This window comes from Arachis ipaensis, chromosome B7 (assembly GCF_059453495.1).
Source record: "Arachis ipaensis isolate K30076 ecotype BB chromosome B7, ASM5945349v1, whole genome shotgun sequence".
NCBI classification, from domain to species: Eukaryota; Viridiplantae; Streptophyta; class Magnoliopsida; order Fabales; family Fabaceae; genus Arachis; species Arachis ipaensis.
Genome location: NC_142442.1, coordinates 19,479,154 through 19,501,328, shown reverse-complemented (window position 1 = coordinate 19,501,328; position 22,175 = coordinate 19,479,154). Strand labels below are relative to the sequence as shown.

At 33.6% G+C, this 22,175-nt stretch overlaps 1 protein-coding gene across 1 annotated transcript; it reads left to right on the top strand.

The window, feature by feature from the left end:
* Window positions 1–11,854: 11,854 nt before the first annotated feature.
* Window positions 11,855–16,261, top strand: LOC107609758 (cytochrome P450 714C2). Its single transcript, XM_016311779.3, has 5 exons — window positions 11,855–12,342; window positions 12,602–12,828; window positions 13,930–14,180; window positions 14,677–15,046; window positions 15,794–16,261. The coding sequence occupies exons 1-5, from the start codon at window positions 12,048–12,050 to the stop codon at window positions 16,217–16,219; spliced, it is 1,569 nt and encodes a 522-aa protein (XP_016167265.1). The 5' UTR covers window positions 11,855–12,047; the 3' UTR covers window positions 16,220–16,261.
* Window positions 16,262–22,175: the final 5,914 nt, after the last annotated feature.

Here is a 22,175-nt window from a genome sequence, read left to right as displayed (position 1 = left end):
TACAGATTAGAGGCTATAAAGTGGGAGAATCCATTCATTCATAAAGACAATATTTATAATTCATAATTTTAGGTTTTAGATGTAGTTTTTAGAGAAAGAGGCTCTCTCCTCTCTCTAAGATTTTAGGATTCCTAGTTTTATGCTGTTGAGTTGGATATTACAAGAGTTACTACCTCCATTGAAGTTTTTATCATTCTAGTTTGTTTTCTTTGTCCCTTACTCTTTCATATCGTTAATTTTAATACCTTTTCATTTAATTTTACTATTTATTTAATTGCTTTCAATTTTATTATCATGTCTCTTTTCTATTCTATTCCAAACTCCCAACAACGAAGATGGTATCCATGTTGATAGAGTAGACTTCCAACTTGACATGGGGGTTGATTAAGAGGAGACACTTGAGTTGGAATACTCAAGTGGATAGTTAAATTGGAAGTTGTTGGCTAATTCTGTATTTACTAACGCTAGACCTTCCCAAGGGAGAAGACTAGGATTTGCGAATAAGAGTTAGCTCAATCACTTGACTTTCCTTTATTTAGTAAGGGTTAACTAAGTGAAAACAACAACTTCTTTATACTACACTTGAGAGAATTCCAACAAGGATGGAACTTCCAATTAATCATTCTTCCATTCAAGGCTCTTTATTTTAATTACATAAAACCTCTTGTTAATTTTTATTACTTTAATTTATAATTATTTTTGTGCCCATTGCCCAAACTCCGAATTTCCCAGAAAACTCATAACCAATAATAAATACACCTCCCTGCAATTCCTTGAGAGACGACCCGAGGTTTAAATACTTCGGTTATCAATTTTATTAGGGTTTGTTACTTATGACAACCAAATTTTTGTACGAAGGGATTCTTTGTTGGTTTAGAAACTATACTTACAACGTAATTATTTTTATAAAATTCTTTACTAGCAAAAATCCAGTTCGTCAATGATGAACAAGAATTTTCGAGTTTATATGACGGGCTAAGGCGCGCAGCGAGGGATTTTACTAATTTACTTGCAGATGGAGAGCAGAAATTATATATCGGATGCTCAAAATATTCAAAGCTATCATTCCTAGTGAAGCATTATCATATAAAGTGTATGCGTAGTATTAGTGACAAGGCGATGTCAATGATCCTAGATTTGTTACGAGAGGTATTTGAGCACGCTAAACTTCCTAGGATATTCTATGAGTCCAAAAAGAAGATTAGGAAATTGGAAATTGAATACAATGAAATAGATGTATGTCAAATGATTGCATGTTTTACCAGGATGATAATAAAGACTTGACTAAGTACAAACGATATGGGACATCAAGATGGAAGAAAAAGACGCGGAAGGGTTCTATTCTCAAGCTAAAAGCTCATGTCAAGAGAAATGGGAAACCCATACCAGCAAAGACTCTTTGGTACCTTTCTCTCATTCCGTGATAGCAACAGTTATTCATGTGCAGCAAAACATCTAAAGACATGTTATGACATAAAGAGGGTCACAATAACGACAGTTTCTTGAGGCATCCAAGGGACGCTGAAGCATGGAAAAAATTTAATGCGAATAATACTTTCTTTTCATCGAATCCGCACAGTATTTGCTTGGCCTTAGCTAGCGATAGATTTAATCCTTTTGGGAATATGAGCACAAAGTATTCCATTTGACTTGTGATTCTTATTCTGTACAACTTTTCTCCATGACTTTGCATGAATCAAACCTCTTTTATTCTATCTTTGATTATTCCTGGACCTAAAAGGCCAAGTAATAATACAGGTATTTACTTGAAATTTTGGTTGATGAGTTGAAGCAATTATGGGATAGTATTGAAACGAACGATGCTAATAAAAAAAGCACTTTCAAGATGTTTGCGGCATTGATGTGGACTATTAGCGATTTTTTAGGATTGAAAAATTTATCTGGGTGGAATACCCACGGTGAGTTAGCATGTCCTACCTGTAATTTGGATGCTAAGGTACAGCAACTCACGTTTAGTCAAAAATGGTGTTTTCTAAGTCAGGAACATAAATTTAGACTGGACCAGTTAAGATTTGACGGGCAAGTAGAACAGGGATCCCCTAAAGATGTTGTCTGGAACAAATGTCTTGAGGCAACAATCAAATGTTCACGTCTCATTCAAAAAGATGACAAACGTGATAGGATAAAAAAGACCCAGGGGTGAAGATGTCAACTTGGGTGACTCAAATTGGAAGAAGAATAGTGTTTTCTTTAACCTCCCATACTAACAAGATAATATGATACATCATAATAAGCAAGTAAATATTTGTATTATTATACTTATTGTCCTAGATGATAACTTAAGTTGCTTATTTTATATGTTAAATAATATAAATAATATCTTGTATCTTAAATTCATTAAATATTAAGAGAAAAATTATGCAATAAATCATATGTTATAAAGATTAGTTGATTTACACATAAATTAACTATATAGTGATTATAAAAAATAAAAAATTATTTATCATATATAATAATTCTTGATATATGTAGTGTCATGTATATATTTTAAATTGTTATTAAACAAGAGAGTTCAGAGTGTTTAAGTCATAGTTATCAAAACCGGACCAAACCGTACGATTTGAATGAAAAACTGATAAACCAATAGTCACTACAAGAATATGGCCGATTAGCTACCACAAAAAGAGTAGTAAAATTATCGCTAATCTGACGCAAAATATAATTTGGGACGGATTAGCTACCGTGTAGCACCTAATGCTTTCCTCGCTAATTACAAGTCGCAGATCAGTGAGGCAAACAGAACAGTTGCTATTTCATCGGAAAGTTGTTTAGCTACCGAATAGGTAGTCGCAAATCTATCACTAAAGTAAAAGCTAATTCCATAGAAGAAATAGACTAAACGGTAGTCGCTAATTAGCGACAAACTCTACTGCAGCAGACTCATCACTAAATGCAAGCTAACTTCGTAGACAAAATGGAATGCTTAGTTGACGCTAATTAGCGAGGAATTTTTTCGAACCTAACTCGTCGCAAGTTATCCGCTAATATAATCGCAAATCTGTCACATTTTATAGCAAATCTATAGCTAATCTTTGAAAATTCTTAATCAAGTTTGTAAGAATTTTGTCGCTAAACAATAGGTATTTTAAACGAGAAAGTAGAGTTATGATGTAATCGCTAACTTGCTAGGAAATAATATGTAATCAATTAGTTATAATACTATCACAAAATATCATCGTAATTTCTTTTTAAACTAGTAACAAATCAATAGATATCTCATAAATATTTTAGTCGCAATAGAGTCTTTAATTTGTCACCATCATCAACAGCTTATGTCGCTATACTAAAACAAACCTCATTATTTTTTTTATTTTAGTCATTGAACTAAAAAATATCACATACAGAATAAATTAGTTCATCAAAATTATACACGTTTAAAAAAGTTCATACCATGTTTCAAGAAAGTAAGTATTGAAGCTTAACCTGATAATAACCAAGCATTTGGGCTTGATCAAATGCCTACTCTATATTTTCAATAGCTCGAAATAAGATGACTTAATTAGTAAATTAAGCAAGCAAAAGTGAAAAATACACATCTCGGTACCTCATTTCACATTAAAAATAAAAAATAAAAAATAAAAAATGCAAACACCTAAAACTTGGCATATCAATTGCACAAAGAACTTGTCCGCCAATTCCACCTTCAGTTTTACCAATATTGTCACTTATACTGTAATCAAACTGCAAAAATGTCACGGAAAAATAACATCAGTAAATAACAGCACATCAGTGAATCAAAACCAAAAACAGAACAATAAATTATTTAATCAACAATAAATTAAATGCAAAAAATAGCAGTCATCAGAACAGCAGCGAAGATAAAAAAATTAAAATCAAGAACAAAAAATAAAAGAACCAATAAATTAAAATCAACAATTAACAAATTCAAAATGAAAATAACAGTAGAAGCAGCCAACAGTGAAGAACAACAAATTAAAAATTAACAAAAAAAATAGCAACAATGAAGAACAACAAATTAAGAACAGAAAATCAAGAACAAACAATAGCAAGAAGCCAAGAACAATAAATAAATAGCTATGAAGAACAACAAACCATAGCAAGAACAGAGAAAATCAAGAACAGAACAAAATCAATTGTGTTGAATTAATTAATTAATTGATCGATTGATCAATAAAGACCCAATAATCAAGCTAAAGTCAAAATCAAATGAAATCACTATACCCCTAATAATAATCAAGCTAAGTAAAGTGAAAAAAGAAGGGAGGGAGGTATATGGCGTTCAAGAATGGCAGGTATATGACGTTCAAGAAGTTGCTTTTCTGCTGTGGCTATCAGCGGCTTCCTAGTACTCGCATCCAAGTAGATCAGGCATCTATCATGTTCCTCTTGCAATCTTGTCTGCAAAAATGAGTACTAAAATATCCATTCAGTACATAAACAATGTGATATGTAGGAAGGGTTCAACTATGCAAAGATAACTATTATGCATGTACATACATGGCATGGCGAGATGCAATAGTTAAAGAACTACTTAAAGGAGCACATACAAATACCAACAATTCAAGCTAAAAAGATAATAGAAGGGGATAAAGAAAAGGAAGCACCTCCATATGCTTCAAATAATCTGGAACATCTGATTGCTGCATGTATTTCATACCTTGGGCAGCATAAAATTCAGATGTGCATTCAAGAAATGGCTTCTCGAAGCTTTCTGCATATATTCCCAGTGCTGTGAACATCTTCAAAAGATGGTTTAGAAGCGTTCTATCCACTGCTTCACCTAATCCGAAATACTAGACGAACAACAGAAAAATGAAAGCTCCATCACAAAAGGACATTTATGCCCCCGTTCCCCCCTCCCAAAAAACATGATAATTTAGCTAATCTTTTTTTTTATGGTAAGAGAGATAAATTAATTCACATAACAACAAATAATGGTCATATATAATAAAGATGTATTCTACTGGACCAAATTCATTAAAAAATAATTAACAAACTACTCAAGCCAAAACTATTCACAAAATTATCCTTTGTTTGTCAACCAGTTACAATGGTTACTGATATATTTTGAAACAGGGAATTAGAAATATTACAAGTATTTTCACAGCACATGCTCCCTCAGGGTCTCATCAGTGTCATATCAACTCAGCCCATGCAAGGTAATGGCAAGAAGAAACATAAAATCTATGATGACAGCAAATAGAAAAACCAAGGAAATACACTCCCTGCCACCATCATATATAAAGAGGTCTGACATTCATTTATAAGATCAGGATTGTAACATAAGGATTTACCTTTCACTTTCAATCATTCTTAGAAGACCGGTAACAGTTTTGTGTTCAACTTCAGGAGATAATGAAAGATGTTAGTAGAAAAGTTGTAAGCCCATGTCCCATAAAGACCGTACATTTACTGTTTGCTTCAATATGTCCTATCCAGATACAAGGCTATACCCCGAATCATCAACATTTGGTCACAAAGATCCTGCCAACATCTCTCAACTAGAGATAGAAAAACAACAAAATCTGGGCTTTGTCCAACCAAAGAATGCAAAGCTGTAGATATATGTACTTCGCATTCCATTTCAATTCGCTGATAAAGATTTCTAGCCATTTTATATATGCAAAGATCACTGACAGCCTATAGAAGAGTTCACCATAAAATACTAGTGAGCTATTTCACCATAAAATTCATAGGACAAACCCAAGCCAACCCAACTGTGAATAATAAATAATAACAGAATATCTAGGAATACCTGATAAAGCTTTTCCAAATCACAAGAGTCAGGTTGCTTTAAGAATATAGCACAAATAACAGACTTCAATTTTGCCCATGTAACCTCCTCAAAATTTGTGGGCAGTGTTGGCTTACCTTTGAAAGGAAAACAAGGACGTATGAATAATAAATTTAGAAGTTGTCCCTTTGTAAAGCTAAATATTCAAACTTATTTACAATACTACTGTGCCAATTTGTTTTCCAAAGAAAAACAAGAAACTGCAAATATGTTCTGCTTCCACATAAAGAAAACAAGCTTACAGTACCACCATGTGTTACATATACATTCACTTTAATTATAACACAACCATAAGAAAATATAAAGAAGTTTAGATGTAGAAGACTAGAAGTTATTGATAGATATCTCTAAATTAAATCTCGTGATATCGTATCTTATATTATATAAAGTGAATTTCAATTTTGATGCATTGAGTCTTGCATTTGCATGACCATTCAAGTAAAAAATGCAAGACCGAACCACATTTTCTAATGTGACAGGATACGATCAAAAGGTAGTTAGTACATTAAATTTAAATTCTTTCTCTTGGTAGTTGTACTATTTAGGGTCCAAAGTTAACCACAAGCGGGGAACGATAACTAATAGGCAAAAGTGAGTGTTTGGGTCTTACATAAGGAGCTTCTATGTTATGACTGACTCAGTAATTAACTTGTGTGGGTCTATAGACGAAAGAATGACCTAAATAAGTACACCTATTGAGCCCATTTTATTGTTTGCCAAAGAAATTGAGATTAAGAGAATCATCATGTATGCTGCTAGTACAGAATAAATAAAAAGGATGCAATCTTCATGAAACCATATAATATAGAAGATCCTTCAACAGATGACAACCAAACAGTGAATCACCACGCAATGTAGTGTCCACTATTGTCGAAGAGTTGCTGCGGCATGTGTGGAGTCGTGGAGGACGACGAAGACAAAGATGCGCTATGAGGAAGGGAGAGGAAGAAGAAAGGGTCGCGGGATGCAAGCCAGGGTTAGTGCTGTCCGGCAGCGCTGATGGCGGAGTAGCGGGAGCACGATAGGGGACGCTGAGTCTTTGATTGTGGGTGTGGGAGACTGATTTTCGGCGCAGGAATCATTGAAGAGACAATGTTAAGGAGGGTTAGGTTAGGTCATTTGGGGTTGTTTCAAGCATTTGTTTTTCTCTTTCTATAGCGGTGGCTCCAATGATAAAAGGAAGTTATTATGAGATAATGGAATTTTCAATTTTTAATTTAAAGTACTGTAAAGAGCGCTTATACACAATTTTTTATTTGAAGTAATGGAAAGGGCGCTCATTTGTGCGTTTTTAATTTTGAAATTAAACGTTTTTTAAATTAATATAACTTATTTTGTTTTTTGAGTTATTAATTTTTTTCTTTTAAATTTTTATTTTGATTTTTTCAAAAAAATAAATAAATAAAATTTATAAGATAGATAAAAACTTTTTTAATAAATATGAAAAATCTTAATTCACTATTTTTTATGGTTAATCGAACTAAGTCTATAACTATCAAAACCGAACCAACAATCAATCTAGTCAAATTACTGGACTATTGGGTCAGTGGTTCAACCGGTGAGTTATTGGTCGAACCGTTTAATCCGATAATAATTTAATAAATATATAAAGTTATAATAAAATTAAATTTTAAATATTAAAAATAAAAATTAAATGATAATAACATTTGATATTATTTAAATTTAATTTAATTAAATTATATGTAAATTATGATATAATCCATACTTTTATATAATACATAAAATAATGAATAAATATAATAAAAAATCTAGCTACTAGTGGCACATATAAAATAATATGGCATATATATGATTATAAGCATTACATCTATTGAAGATTCACTTGTCACAGTGAGATGGAGGCTAACCTTAGAGAGCTACTTTTTGAAGGAGATTCAAATAGATGCTTCTATAGCGATCCACATCCTGCTAGTCTACATGTGGAGTGCATGGGTCAAGGAGAAAGTGTGGGACAACTGCCTAAACCGAGTTCGATTTGTGATAAAACCGTTCGGTTTTAACTATTTGACCGCCGTTGACCAAGTTAATTGCAAGTCCGGTCTTAATAATGTACCGAATCGGATAGGACATCGGTTCACTAGTTTTTCAGTCGAACCGACCGGTCCAGTCCGATTCTGATAACTATGGCTAAGTCCTTTAGGCTTGCATTTTTTACGAGTTTGATTTTAGAGTCAAATATTCATCTATTTAAGTCAAATATCCATCTTTTACTCACTCTCAGGTTTAAGGATCGAACCTTAGAGACGCCACTTTTTGAAGGGGATTCAAATCGATGCTCCTATAGTGATCCACACCCTGCTGGTCTACGTGTGGAGCACGCGGGTCAAGGAGGAAGTGCGGGTCAACCGACTAAACTGACTCCGATTCGCGACAAAATCACCCGATTTTCAAGGGTTTGACCGCTGTTGACCGAGTTAATTGCAAGTCCGATCTTAATAATGAACCAAACTGGATAGGACATCGGTTCACTGGTTTTTTGGTTGAACCGGCCGACCGGTTCAGTTCTGATAACTATGGTTAAGTTGTTTAGACTTGTATTTTTACGAGTTTAATTTTAGAGTCAAATATCCATCTATTTAAGTCAAGTAAATGAGCTAGTCCGACAGATTTGGCTCATTTTGACGATCCTAATTAATTCAAGAGCTAGCTCAAGTTAATCTTTATTGAATGAATTCTAAAATGATTCTAATTAATAATAATCATATACAAATAAATCCTTATATATAACAATTTAATTATCTTATCTATTATATATTTTTCTAGTATATTTTGTGATTGAAAATATTAACATTATGCTCCTATTTTCTAAAAATATTGAATTTTTAAACTTGTCTTTAAAATATATTAATTTAAAACTTCAATTCAAATTAACAGCAAACTTTCCATTAAAAATAATGACAAATTTGTGATCTAATAGGGGAAAAATTCTTTTTTAAGAAAAACCTTTTGATTTTAGTTGTTTGTAACATTTTTTAGAATTGACATCTTGCTAGAATATTGTAAATTATTAGTTATTAAAAATTAGCTAGCTAATTATTAGTCACGATTTTGGGACTTTAATTATTCTCTCATTTAAAATAACTTTAGATTAGTGACAAAATTATGACAAATTACATTAGCGTGCTTGGCAATTCCATGAATTTTTCATGGATTTATATAAAGGTTAGCGATTAGTATCAACATGAAATAAGGACAGAATAAGTACTAACATTTTTTCTCACAAATTAGTAGCAACATAAAATAAGCGAGAAAGTCTAACAATTGTTAATCAGTCGCTAATTCCTCACTAAATAAGCTTTTGATTAGTAACTCAATTGCGACCAATTACTTCTAAAATTTCTCGGTTAGCTTTGGAGTTGTTAAAACTATGCGACGAATTTCCAACGAGATTAGTGAGTATTTCGCTACAAAATAGGTAGGATATAGCTTTTTCTTTATGACAAGATTGCAGTTGCCAAATCGCTCGCTAAATTAAAATTGCGACAACTTAGCGACAAATGTATTTCGTGATTTCATAAAGTTTATTAAAGTTTGACTAGTTGAAAATAGGCATGCATGAGATAATTTTCGCATATAATTTCTGAATTTTCTCATCTAATTTGATCTATGTCATTGAGTATATTAGTATAGTGATTATCGTGGTTTTGTCGCGACACTAATGTAAAAGAAACTGCGATAATTTCATAACTGATATATATGAGATAGACCAAATTGTTAAAGTAATTAAGGAAATAGCATTCAGATGCACGCATAAAATTTATAAGATGATTATCTTAAGAAAATATATATGTATAGCTCAAGTGGGATATTGTTAGAAAATTATTATTTTTTAATCTATTTATGGGTAATACATATATTAATTATACATAAATTAAGCTATTTCACATTAAATGACTTATACAATGGTGATCTTATTTATTGTTATAAATGTTGAATTAAATAAATTATTATTATTTTGATTTAAAATTAAATGAAAATAAAATCAGAAATACTATTTTGGACGTTAGGGTTTAATGGGTGTCACACTCAAATATAAATAGTAAGGTTACAAGAACCGGACCTATCAATGAACCGATAGTGACTGGTTCAATAGTTTAAAGGTTCAATCGAGATTAAACCGGAATTCAACCGGTTTAACTAAATATATAATAAAATTATTAAAAAATTAATATATAATTTTAAATATTTAAATTTAATATTTTTTAGGTTAATAAAATTTAAAATTTTACAATTTTATATAATAAATTATTTATGGTTAAAAATTAACAAATTATTTCAAACATCAAATTTTATAACTAGCAAAAATTAAAATAGACAAAAAAAAAATCAAAATTTAGAAAAATCAGCATATTCACATTAGAATTTTTAAAAATTCCATACTCCACCACAACACATCAAGAACTCAGAATCAGAAAGAACAAGAAGCAGAATCACCAAATTAGAAAAATCAGCATAAACTCATAAACAATTCAAAATCAGAATCATAGCATAAAGTCATAAACATCTCAACCAGAAAAAATTTCAAGATAAACAATGTAGTGAAGCAATGCATCATAGCACCATCAACTAAGAATAAAAAGAATCAGCAACAAACAAGTGAAGCAACTCAGAAATCACAATAAATAAAATTAATAAATAAGCAGTGACTCGTTTCACACACAATAGAGGAAACAAATAAAAAACTAAAGTGAAAAAGGGAAGAAATCAGTGAAAATAAAGAAGACCACCAATATATTGAGGGACGGCGAAGATTGAAGAACTCACGGCGACGGCGAAGAGGCCACAGCAGCACGGGTATGTTCGCACTTCGCACAGAGTGGTGCTTGATGCTTCACACACAGAGAGAGAGAGAGAGAGAGAGAGAGAGAGAGAGAGGCCGACGACGGGGAGGGCAGAGAAGAGTGGTGGGATTGGAGACAGGGCGTCTTTGACGACGAAAAAGAGGCGGCCGACGACGGGGAGGACAGAGAAGAGTGGCGGGATCGGAGACAGGGCGTCTTTGACGACGAAAAAGAGGCGGCCGACGACGGGGAGGACAGAGAAGAGTGGCGGGATCTAAACCCTAAACCCTAAAACACACACACACACACACACAGAGAAGAGTGGTGGCATCTAAGATTGAGAGTGAGATAGATTAGGCCATTTTGCCATTTTGGTGAGACTGAGACTGAGAGTGAGAGAGAAGAGAGAAGAGTGAAGTAGAGAAGCTCGGGAAGGCATGCACAGCAACCTCAGACATAGCTCCACTGCCTTCTTCCTCTGCCGCTGCCGTGCTCCGACAAACACTCCGCTCATTCTTCTGCTGCTCTCCAAAGATGCCACCTTTGAATTAGGGATTTTGGTGAGTTTTGAGAGTGAGAAAGAAAGAAAAGGGGATTGGGGGTATTTTGGGACTGCGCGTTTTGGTTTTGTTTTTTTCTTTTTTTTTTAAAATTAAACCAAAACGGCGCCGTTTGGTGTTGAAGAGGAGAACCGGACTTAAAAAAACCGGCCAGTTCATCCGGTTTATCGATTAACTATCGATTTGGCCGATTTTTTTACCGATTTTTTGCAGGCCGATTTTAGGTATTGACCGGACCGACTAACTGACCAATTTCCGATTAATCCGGTCAAACGGCTGGTACAATCCGATTTTCAGAATCATGATAAATAGTAACTTTAAGGTTTTGATCTTCAATACATCAAAATTGCCAGAGTTGCGATTCAGTTCTATTTAAAAAAAAAATAAAAAAACCATAAGAATCAAATTCTCTCAATCATGTTCATAAATTAAAATATACTTCCACATTTTTAAGTATTTTTTTGATAATTTAATATAGATAATTTTAAATTAAGAAATTATAAAAATTCCAACATATTGTGCTCTATTTATAATTGAAGCCAATAAAACACAACCACTCTTTTTTTCTATTATTTTATTACTAATATCTTTAATAATAATAAAAAAATACTCCACTTCACCTGCTCCAACGACTTTGGTTTCCGTGGATAGATAATGCAAGTCATTATTAACGAAAAGGACATGTGTAATGTGTTTAAGCAAGAAGTCAAATTGCTGCTGTTGGCGATACAGCCGCTTGTGTTTCAGTGCATAGAATTGTTTAAACAAAACAATGCAAGCTCACATGGCATATATTTTAAAACATTTTAAAATTTTTTATATATATGTGTGTGTGTTTTTTTGTGCTCCCCACCCCCACAGCTAGCGACTTGAGTTTTATTTGTGTGCGATCAAACGAGTTCTTTAGCCATGGTGCTCCAATTTGATCCTAAGTTTCTGACATCCTTTGCATTGGTTGTGTCAATGGTGTTGTTTATGTTGTACAATGATCTTGTGGTGAAGCCAAAGAGGCTGAGATCAAAGCTAAGTAATCAAGGTATAAATGGTCCAACTCCAAGCTTTATGATTGGGAATATCTGGGAAATAAAGAAGGCCAAGGAACTTATAACAACTACTCCAAAATCTCCTAATTTGGAACCCGTTGATGTTCATGATTGTGCTTCACTTAGCTTCCCTTTCATTGAGACATGGAAGCAAAAATATGGTATATAATTTTTGTTTTCTCTTACTTGCAAATTTTTTTTTTTTAATTCTTTTCTACTCTATATGTTCTTATGTTTGTAGGATCATTTTCTTTTAAAATATATTTATTACTATGACTTATGTTCTTCTATTTATTTTAAATTTGGAACCTTCATTCAATAATTATATTAAAAGAACAAAATCAGCCTATTTATAATTAGTCTCAGAATATAATGAGATCGATATACTTAATTCTAATATATTGATTATTGAAATAACAGGCAAAGTATTCACGTTTTCTATTGGAAACACACAAATATTGGTTGTGAACAAACCTGAGATCGTAAGAGACATTATCACATGCAAATCCTTGGACTTGGGAAGGCCTTCGTATGAGAAGAAAACTCTAGGGCCATTGCTTGGTCAGGGCATTGCAACTTCAAATGGGACCAAATGGGCCAACCAAAGAAAGATTCTAGCTCCCGAACTATACATGGAAAAGGTTAAGGTAAATGATAATATGAAATATTTTGAAATATACGGTGAGTAAAAATTAATAGTTAAATTAGTCATTAGAAGATAAGATATTTTTTAAATTTGTTCTTGAAAGATTTTCTTAATTGAATTGGTCTATCAAAGATTAAAAATTAATCATATTTATCTTTTAGTTACTCCATTAATAATTTCTATCAACGATTGATGTTGTAAAATGTTAATTGACAACATACATGATATCTGACATGTTTAATTGAACATTGACCAAATATATTTATAAAAATCTATTAATTTAGTTCTTTTTCTTAATTACATAAATCATATTCCCAACCTAGTGATTAAATTAATAGATTTTCATAAACATATTTGGTCAGCGTCTAATTGAACATATTAAGTGTCATATATGCTATCATCAATTAAATAACATTTCACATCATTAATCGTTGATGAAAATTATTAATGGAGTGGTTGAATGGCAAATATGATTAATTTGTAATTTTTTAAAGACTAATTTGATTAATAAAATTTTTTAAAGACAAATTTAAAAACCTCTTATTTTTCAAGGATTAATTTGACTATTAATTCTATAAAAATAACTTTTTTAATGATTTCATCTCATCATATTTTATTATGCTAACAAAATTTTTTAATTATATATATATTATGATACAAAATAGTCTAAAATGAGAAATAGATTTTATTTTATGTGAGACAATGCAGTTCTTCTATCATTTTTATCATTAACTCATCATAAAAAAAATTGCCTAAGTAGCACAATAAAGAAGGTAAAAACTCAGGTGAATATTTAATCAAATCAGTCAAATCATCTAATGGCTCTCAAATATCAACTTCATGTGAAGTTGACTTTACCTGAGTTTCCACCGATAAAGAAATCATTAAATGCTATACTATCATCGTTAAATTGGTTAAAAGTTTATCTTTAATCACTCGAACAAAACGATATTATTTTAATGTCAAATTAGTCAGAGATATATTTAACCAGTTTACTTGTCTATATTCAAAGATCATCTTAGAACATGTTTATCTTGCTATTGAATTTCTATAAATTAAATTGGCCTTTTAACTAACAACGTGTTTCAAGCGTCCTCCCTAGGGAATGATGACTATGATTGGTGAATGTGCTACTTCTTTGGTAAACTCATGGGATGATATAATAAAGGAAAATGGTGGAAGTGCAAATATAAAAGTTGATGAGTACTTTAGAGAATTCTCCGGGGACGTTATTTCAAGAGCATGCTTTGGTAGCAATTACTCTAAGGGCAAGCAAATTTTCTCAAAACTTGAAGCTCTTCAAGAGATACTGTCCAAGAATTCTTTGGTTATATGGATTCCAGGAATAATAAAGTAAGAGAATATCTATCTATTTATTAATTTTTTTTTTAGTTGGAATGCATGTTGATATTTTAATATTTCATAAGAGTGAAAGATTATTACACTACTGATTAATTTTGCTAGAGTAATATTGCAGAGTAAATTTTTTTCAGCCAACATCAATTATTTTTTTAAATTATTTTGTTTATCTTAAATTTTAAACTTTAAATGATTCTTAATTTTAAACCTGTTTAAATTATAAACTCTAAAAAAATTAATTAATGTTAACTAATTAAAAATTAATTTTCTATACTTTTTCGTTTTGCTATATCTCTATGCATTCGTAATAAGCGAAATTTTGCCATGAAATCGAAAGTACTAAACAAATTAACTATAATTAATTAATACAATAAATTAAATATATTCTAAAGTCAGATATTTATGCGTATCTCTGTAATAATTTTTTTATTTTCTTTTTTTTTCGTACGAAATGAATCACTAATTATTATTGATGTTTTACATATTGTAGATACCTGCCAACAAGGAACAATAGAGAAGCATGGAAATTAGAAAAAGATGTAAAAAATTGTATACTCGAAGTGGTGAGGGATAGAAAAAAATATGCTAATGATGATAACAACAAATTTAAAGACCTACTGCAAATGGTTCTTGAGGCTGCTAAGAACAGTAACCTGAGTGAAGGGGTCATTGAAAACTTCATTGTTGATAACTGCAAGACTATATACGTGGCAGGATATGAAACCACTGCAATTACTGCTGCATGGTGTCTCATGTTGTTGGCTTCAAATCAAGAGTGGCAAGATCTCGTTCGTGCAGAGGCACTTCAAATTTGCAATGGTAAAATCCCAGATTCTACTATGTTGAGTAAGATGAAACAGGTATGAATCATTACGCTGTCTATTATGATATTGAAATGTTTGGTAAGTAAAAAAATTAGTAAGAATTTGTTTTATTTATCATACAACAATTAATAAATATTAAATAAAATAAATTTTGACTGTTTTTTATTTTTTTAACATTATTATTGATTTAATTACCAACCAAATATAGTTTAATTATAGAATCATTCCATGATTTCCATCCTAATCACCCAACAGTAAACCGTTCCAGACAAGATATTTTCTATACAAATTTAATTAAGAAATTAACTATTTTTTAGTAAATATCAAATAACTTTTTTAAATTATTCTTTTATTTTAAATTATAATTTTAAATTCTCCAAAAAGTGAGGATTAAAAAAAATTATAATAAAATATTTACTGATATGAATTAATTAAAAATTAATTGCTTATATTTTTTCTATATTAAAAAGGGAAAAAAAAGACTTGTATGCTACCGATGATTATTGAAAAAGGAGAAATTATAATTTGACATTTTAAATTATATTGGGTGTGCTAGCAACATAAACGTGCATAATTTAAAAGTTCTGTAAGATTTTTCCCAACTACTTCTCATCATGTATGTTCATTCGGCTTCCTCCATATATTTTTATTTATTTGATGTGTCTTCTTTGACCTCATCATCATATATATACTCATATATCATATATGTTCTCATATCTACAAGTTCTAATAGTGTTTTCTCTAGACATAACTAATCATAACTTACATTTATTATTTTGGCAGTTAACAATGGTTATTCATGAAACATTACGCCTTTATTCTCCAATACCTGTTATTTCAAGAGAAGCCTTAAAGGATATGAAATTTGGCGATCTTAATGTTCCCAAAGGTGTACTAATTTGGGCAATGCCATTAACCTCACATACAGATCCAGATATATGGGGATCTGATGCCTACAAATTTAAGCCAGAAAGGTTTGCAAATGGAGTTAGTGGTGCATGCAAATTGCCACACATGTATATGCCCTTTGGAATGGGACCAAGAGTTTGTCTTGGAAGAGATTTGGCCATGACTGAACTCAAGATATTGTTAAGTCTTATTTTGTCTAATTTCTCTTTTTCTCTTTCCCCTGAATATATCCATTCACCTTCTCTTAAGTTACTTGTAGAGCCTCAATATGGAGTCAATTTATTAGTTAAAAAGCTTTGAATTATTTCTTCCTTAATAAAAGGTGTATTACACTTTCATGATGAAGGTTAATTAGTACAAGTTATTTTATAGGAATGTTACATGTAATCCAATAATTATGTGCGTTAGGGATGTCTCTTGTAGTAGTTACATACATTATAAGCATTTTTTCATATCCGTCCTTAATCTCTTTATTCCTACTAAAAATAAGTAGATAACCAAAGGAAACTAGGAAGAATTCAAGTTAAATTCCTAAAATGAAAATAGAAAAATTTCCAGGTTATTTTTAGAAGACTAACGATTTTAATTTAGAGTGCCAAAGAAGTAGTTCAATAAATGTGTTTGGATTGATGATTGTCTTAAAGGTTATTATATTCCTCTAATGAGAGTTTGATTAACTTAATTTTAGTAATTTATGATGGTGAAAGAAGTTTGAGAAATGGGAATGGTTGAAAGGTTGAAATGGGATAATGGAAATGATGAGACGGACTGAATGATAATTGTTCATACCCTGAGTTGAGCTGTCTGACTCGGGATGGTTAGCGACAAAGCAACCGACCTCTTCAGGTCGTACTATCCGACCTCTTCTCAAAGAGCTCGGTCAAATTGCTAGGAAAGTCCAATAAAGGGCCCAAATAGAGGAATACGACCCCAATCCGAAGGCAGCCCAAACCTATAGAGATAAGGGCGGTTCCCTTGAAGATAAGATGACCTCACTCAAAAGATAAGATAAGATAAGATAACTAACTTATCTTATCTAAAAAGGTCACTCCACACCATTATAAATACACTGGAGCACCCAGGTATAACTTATACTCTGATTCTATAAAAAACCTGCTTAATACCCTTGCTAACTTAGGCATCGGAGTCCCTTGCAGGTATCCCCACCCTCCGGTGACAAAGGATCAGTAGCCTAGTGGTGCACGAATTATGAATCCCACTTTTCACAACTCGTACCACTGACCAGCAAGTGCACTAGGTCGTCCAAGTAATACCTCACGTGAGTAAGGGTCGAATCCCACGGAGATTGTTGGTTTGAAGCAATCTATGGTTATCTTGTAAATCTTAGTCAGGAAATCAATTATGTTTATCAGTTGAATTTCAAATAAACAATAGAGCATGGATTAAAGGTTACTTGTTATGCAGTAATGGAGAATATGTTGGAGTTTTAGAGATGCTTTGTCTTCTGAATCTCTGCTTTCCTCTGTCTTCTTGTTCATGCACGCACGTCCTCCTGTGGCAAGCTGTGTGTTGGTGGATAACCGTTGTCAATGGCTACCTTCCATCCTTCCAGTGAAAACTACGCTCACGCGCTCTGTCACAGCACGGCTAATCACCGGTTGGTTCTCGGTCCGGTTGGAATAGGATTTACTTTCCTTTTGCGTCTGTCACTAACGCCCAGCCTTCAGGAGTTTGAAGCTCGTCACAGTCATTCAATCCTTGAATCTTACTCGGAATACCACAGACAAGGTTTAGACTTTCCGGATTCTCATGAATGCTGCCATCAGTTCTAGCTTATACCACGGAGATTCTGATTAAGGAATCTAAGAGATACTCATTCAATCGGATATAGAACGGAGGTGGTTGTCAGGCACACGTTCATGGTTTGAGGAAGGTGATGAATGTCACGGGTCATCACCTTCATCACAGTTAAGCGCGAATGAACATCTTAGATAGGAACAAGCGTGTTTGAATGGAAAACAGAAATACTTGCATTAATTCATCGAGGCACAGCAGAGCTCCTCACCCCAACAATGGGGTTTAGAGACTCATGCCGTCAGAGAATACAAAGTTTAGATCTAAAATGTCATGAGATCTAAAAAATAAGTCTCTAAAAGTTGTTTAAATACTAAACTAGTAGCCTAGGTTTACAAAATATGAGTAAACTATGATGGATGATGCAGAGATCCACTTCTGGGGCCCACTTGGTGTGTGCTGGGCTGAGACTTAAGCAGTTCATGTGCAGAGGCCATTTGTGGAGTTGAACGCCAGTTTTTGTGCCAGTTTGGGCGTTCAACTCCAGCTTTTGATCCTTTTCTGGCGCTGGACGCCAGAATTGGGCAGAGAACTGGCGTTGAACGCCAGTTTACGTCGTCTATCCTTGTGTAAAGTATAGACTATGATATATTTCTGGAAAGCCCTGGATGTCTACTTTCCAACGCAATTGGAAGCATGCCATTTCGAGTTTTGTAGCTCCAGAAAATCCACTTTGAGTGCAGAGAGGTCAAAATCCAACAGCATCAGCAGTCCTTTTTCAGCCTGAATCAGATTTTTGCTCAGCTCCTTCAATTTCAGCCAGAAAATTACCTGAAATTACAGAAAAACACACAACTCATAGTAAAGTCCATAAATATGAATTTTTCCTAAAAACTAATGAAAATAGACTAAAAACTAATTAAAACATACTAAAAACTACATGAAATTAACCCCAAAAAGCGTATAAAATATCCGCTCATCACAACACCAAACTTAAACTGTTGCTTGTCCTCAAGCAACTTGACAAATAAAATAGAAGACTAATAGGTTGAGAAGCAATAATATCTCAGAGTTTTTGATTGAAGCTCAGATTCTAATTAGATGAGCGGGACTAGTAGCTTTTTGCTTCTGAACAGTTTTGGTATCTCACTTTATCCATTGAAGCTCAGAGTGATTGGCATCTATAGGAATTTAGAATTCAGATAGTGCTATTGATTCTCCTATTTCAGTGTGATGATTCTTGAACACAGCTATTTTATGAGTCTTGGCCGTGGCCCTAAGCACTTTGTTTTCCAGTATTACCACCGGATACATAAATGCCACAGACACATAATTGGGTGAACCTTTTAGATTGTGACTTAGCTTTGCTAAAGTCCCCAATTAGAGGTGTCTAGAGTTCTTAAGCACACTCTTCTTTTTGCTTTGGACCTTGACTTTAACCGCTCAGTCTCAAGTTTTCACTTGACACCTTCACGCCACAAGCACATGGTTAGGGACAGCTTGGTTTATCCGCTTAGACTAGGATTTTATTCCTTTAGGCCCTCCTATCCACTGATGCTCAAAGCCTTGGGATCCCTTTTATTTGCCCTTGGCTTTTGGTTTTAAGGGTTATTGGCTTTTTCTTCTTGCTTTTTCCTTTTCTTTCTCTTTTTTTTTTTGCAAGCTTTGTTCTTTGCTGCTTTTTCTTGCTTCAAGAATCATTTTTATGATTTTTCAGATTATCAATAACATGTCTCATGTTCATCATTCTTTCAAGAGCCAACATATTTAACAGTCTTAAACAACAAATTCAAAAGACATATGCACTGTTCAAGCATTCATTCAGAAGACAGAAAGCATTGCCACCACATTTAACTAATTAGAATTTCTCTTATTAAAACTCGAAATTTTATTGCCTCTTATTCAAAAGATCTACTACTTTATTTATGTTTGCTGATGATGAGAAAAATAAACTATAGCTTAATTGGAGATAAAATCAAAATAGATACTAATTACTACTATATGACTCCTAAGGTAAACTTCTATAAGGACACTGTCACAGAGTTAAGGCAGAAATTGGAAATTAACAATCTTTATTCTGGGGGAACGGGGGTTCCTCTGATCCTTGGGGTGCTTGGTCCTACAAGAGAAGACTTTTGGCGCTTCAGTTCCCTTAAGTCACGCCCCTGCTCCTCCTGTTCCTTAAACATATAGGTAAGCATTTGACTGTGTTCCTTCTGTTCTTTTATTATTTGCTCCATAGCTTCCCGTATCTTGGTAACGGACGTCTCAAGATACTCCCAGTATTCAGATTGAGGGATCTCTGGGAGGAATTCCTGTGCTCTCTTCTTGATGGGATCCTCCTGTGCTTGTTGTTTTTCCATTGATGCTTTGGTGATTGGCTTTTCAATTAGGATATATTCAGTTATTCCCATCCTTACTCCAGCGTCCTTGCAGAGCAGAGAAATTACGCTTGGATAAGCCAACCTGGCCTCTTTAGAATTTTTGTTAGCAATTTTGTAAAGTTCAGTTGAAATCAGCTGATGAACCTCCACTTCCTTCCCATCATGATGCAATGGATCATCACTGCTCTTTTAACTGTGACTTCAGAACGGTTGCTAGTGGGCAACAGAGAACGCCCAATGAAGTCCAGCCATCCTCTGGCGACTGGTTTGAGATCCTCTCTCTTGAGTTGATTTGGGACACCCTTTGTGTTGGTGGTCCACCTGGCTCCAGGGATACATATGTCCTCTAGAATCTTATCCAGGTCAATGTCTGCTCTCATCATCCTCCTGTTGAAGGAGTCTAGATCATCCTTTAGCTGAGGTAGCTTTAAGATCTCCCTGATCTTGTCAGGGGTGGTATGAACAATCTTTCCTCTGACCATGGTCCGAAATTCATAGAATGCAGTTCTAGATAGTTTTTGCTTGTCAGTTTGCCACATATTAGCATAGAACTCCTGGACCATGTTCCTTCCCACTTTCGTTTCAGGATTAGCTAGGACTTTCCAGTTCCTGATTCGAATTTGCTCTTGGATCTCCGGATATTCATCTTCTTTCAGATCGAATCTAACTTCCGGGATCACTGATCTCAGACCCATTACTTTAAGATAATGGTCTGAATGTTCTTTAGATAAGAACTTCCCTTGATTCCAAAGTGGTTTTGGAACGCTCTCTTTCTTGCCTCTTGGAGTGGGTTGTTTTCCTTTAGGAGCCATGATCTTAGTGATCTCGGATAAACACACCAAACTTAGAGGTTTGCTTGTCCTCAAGCAAAAGAAAAGAAAGGAGAGGGATAGAAGGAGAGCTAGGTGCAATTGTTGATGGAGGAGGGGGGAGGCCGAACCCAAATTTAAAGGGATGGGGGGATGGGTTTTCGAAAAATTGGAAAAGATAAGATAAAGAGATTGAGTTGAAAAAGATAAGATAGAAGATATAGTTTAATTTTGAAAAGATATGATAGATTTTTTTTTTGAAAAAGATAAATCTGAATTTTGAAAAAGATAATATGGAGATTTGAAAAAGATATGGATTAGTTGTAAAGATTTTTGAGTGAAAAAGATAGATTTGTTTTCAGAAAAGATTTGAAAAGAGTTGGATTGAATTTGGAAAGATGGATTTTTAGAAATTAAGGATTTTAGAAATCAGGGTTCTTGACATGTTCATGTAAAAATCATGCATTGAAGCATAAAATTTGAAATTAAAATGTAAATACGTGTGGAAAACATGAATCTGGCTCCTCCCTGCCTTCCTGGCGTTTGAACGCCCAAACACTGCCTGTTTTGGGCGTTCAGCGCCCAATTGATGCTCTCCTGGGCGTTCAACACCCAGCTGCTGCCATTACTGGCGTTCAACGCCCAGTGGGTGCCCCTTTCTGGTATTGAACGCCCAGCTGCTACCATCACTGGCGTTCAGCGCCCAGTGGATGCCCATTTTGGGCGTTGAACGCCCAAAATGCTCTTTTACTGGCGTTTTCTTGCCAGTGAGATCTTTTTCTCTGTTTTGTGTGCCGAGGTCTTCTGTAAATGATTATTTACCTTGTTGTCAATGAACTCTATATAAACAAATAAAAATAAAAATAGAAATAGGGCAAAATGCTTAGAGGATTGTTGCCCCATGGCTGGGTTGCCTCCCAGCAAGCGCTTCTTTATTGTCTTTAGCTGGACCTTGCTGAGCTTTTAATCTAGCTTCAGCCTTGAGCATTCTTGCTCGATGTTGCCTTCAAGATAATGCTTGATTCTCTGTCCATTGACAATGAACTTCTTATCAGAATCAATATCTTGAAGCTCCACATAACCATATGGTGACACACTTGTAATCACGTATGGTCCCCTCCACCGGGATTTCAGTTTCCCGGGGAATAGCCTGAGTCTAGAGTTAAACAACAGGACCTTCTGTCCTGGTTCAAAGATTCTAGATGACAGCTTTCTGTCATGCCATTTTTTTTATTTTTCTTTATAAAGCTTAGCATTTTCGAAAGCTGTGAATCTGAATTCCTCTAGCTCATTTAGCTGGAGCAATCG

Excerpts from the sequence above, each read along its gene's own strand:
- LOC107609758 (XM_016311779.3), top strand. The coding sequence starts at position 12,048 with ATGGTGCTCCAATTTGATCCTAAGTTTCTGACATCCTTTGCATTGGTT. Across the intron at positions 14,181-14,676 it reads TGGATTCCAGGAATAATAAA|ATACCTGCCAACAAGGAACA; the intron begins GTAAGAGAATAT and ends TACATATTGTAG. Across the intron at positions 15,047-15,793 it reads TGTTGAGTAAGATGAAACAG|TTAACAATGGTTATTCATGA; the intron begins GTATGAATCATT and ends TTATTTTGGCAG.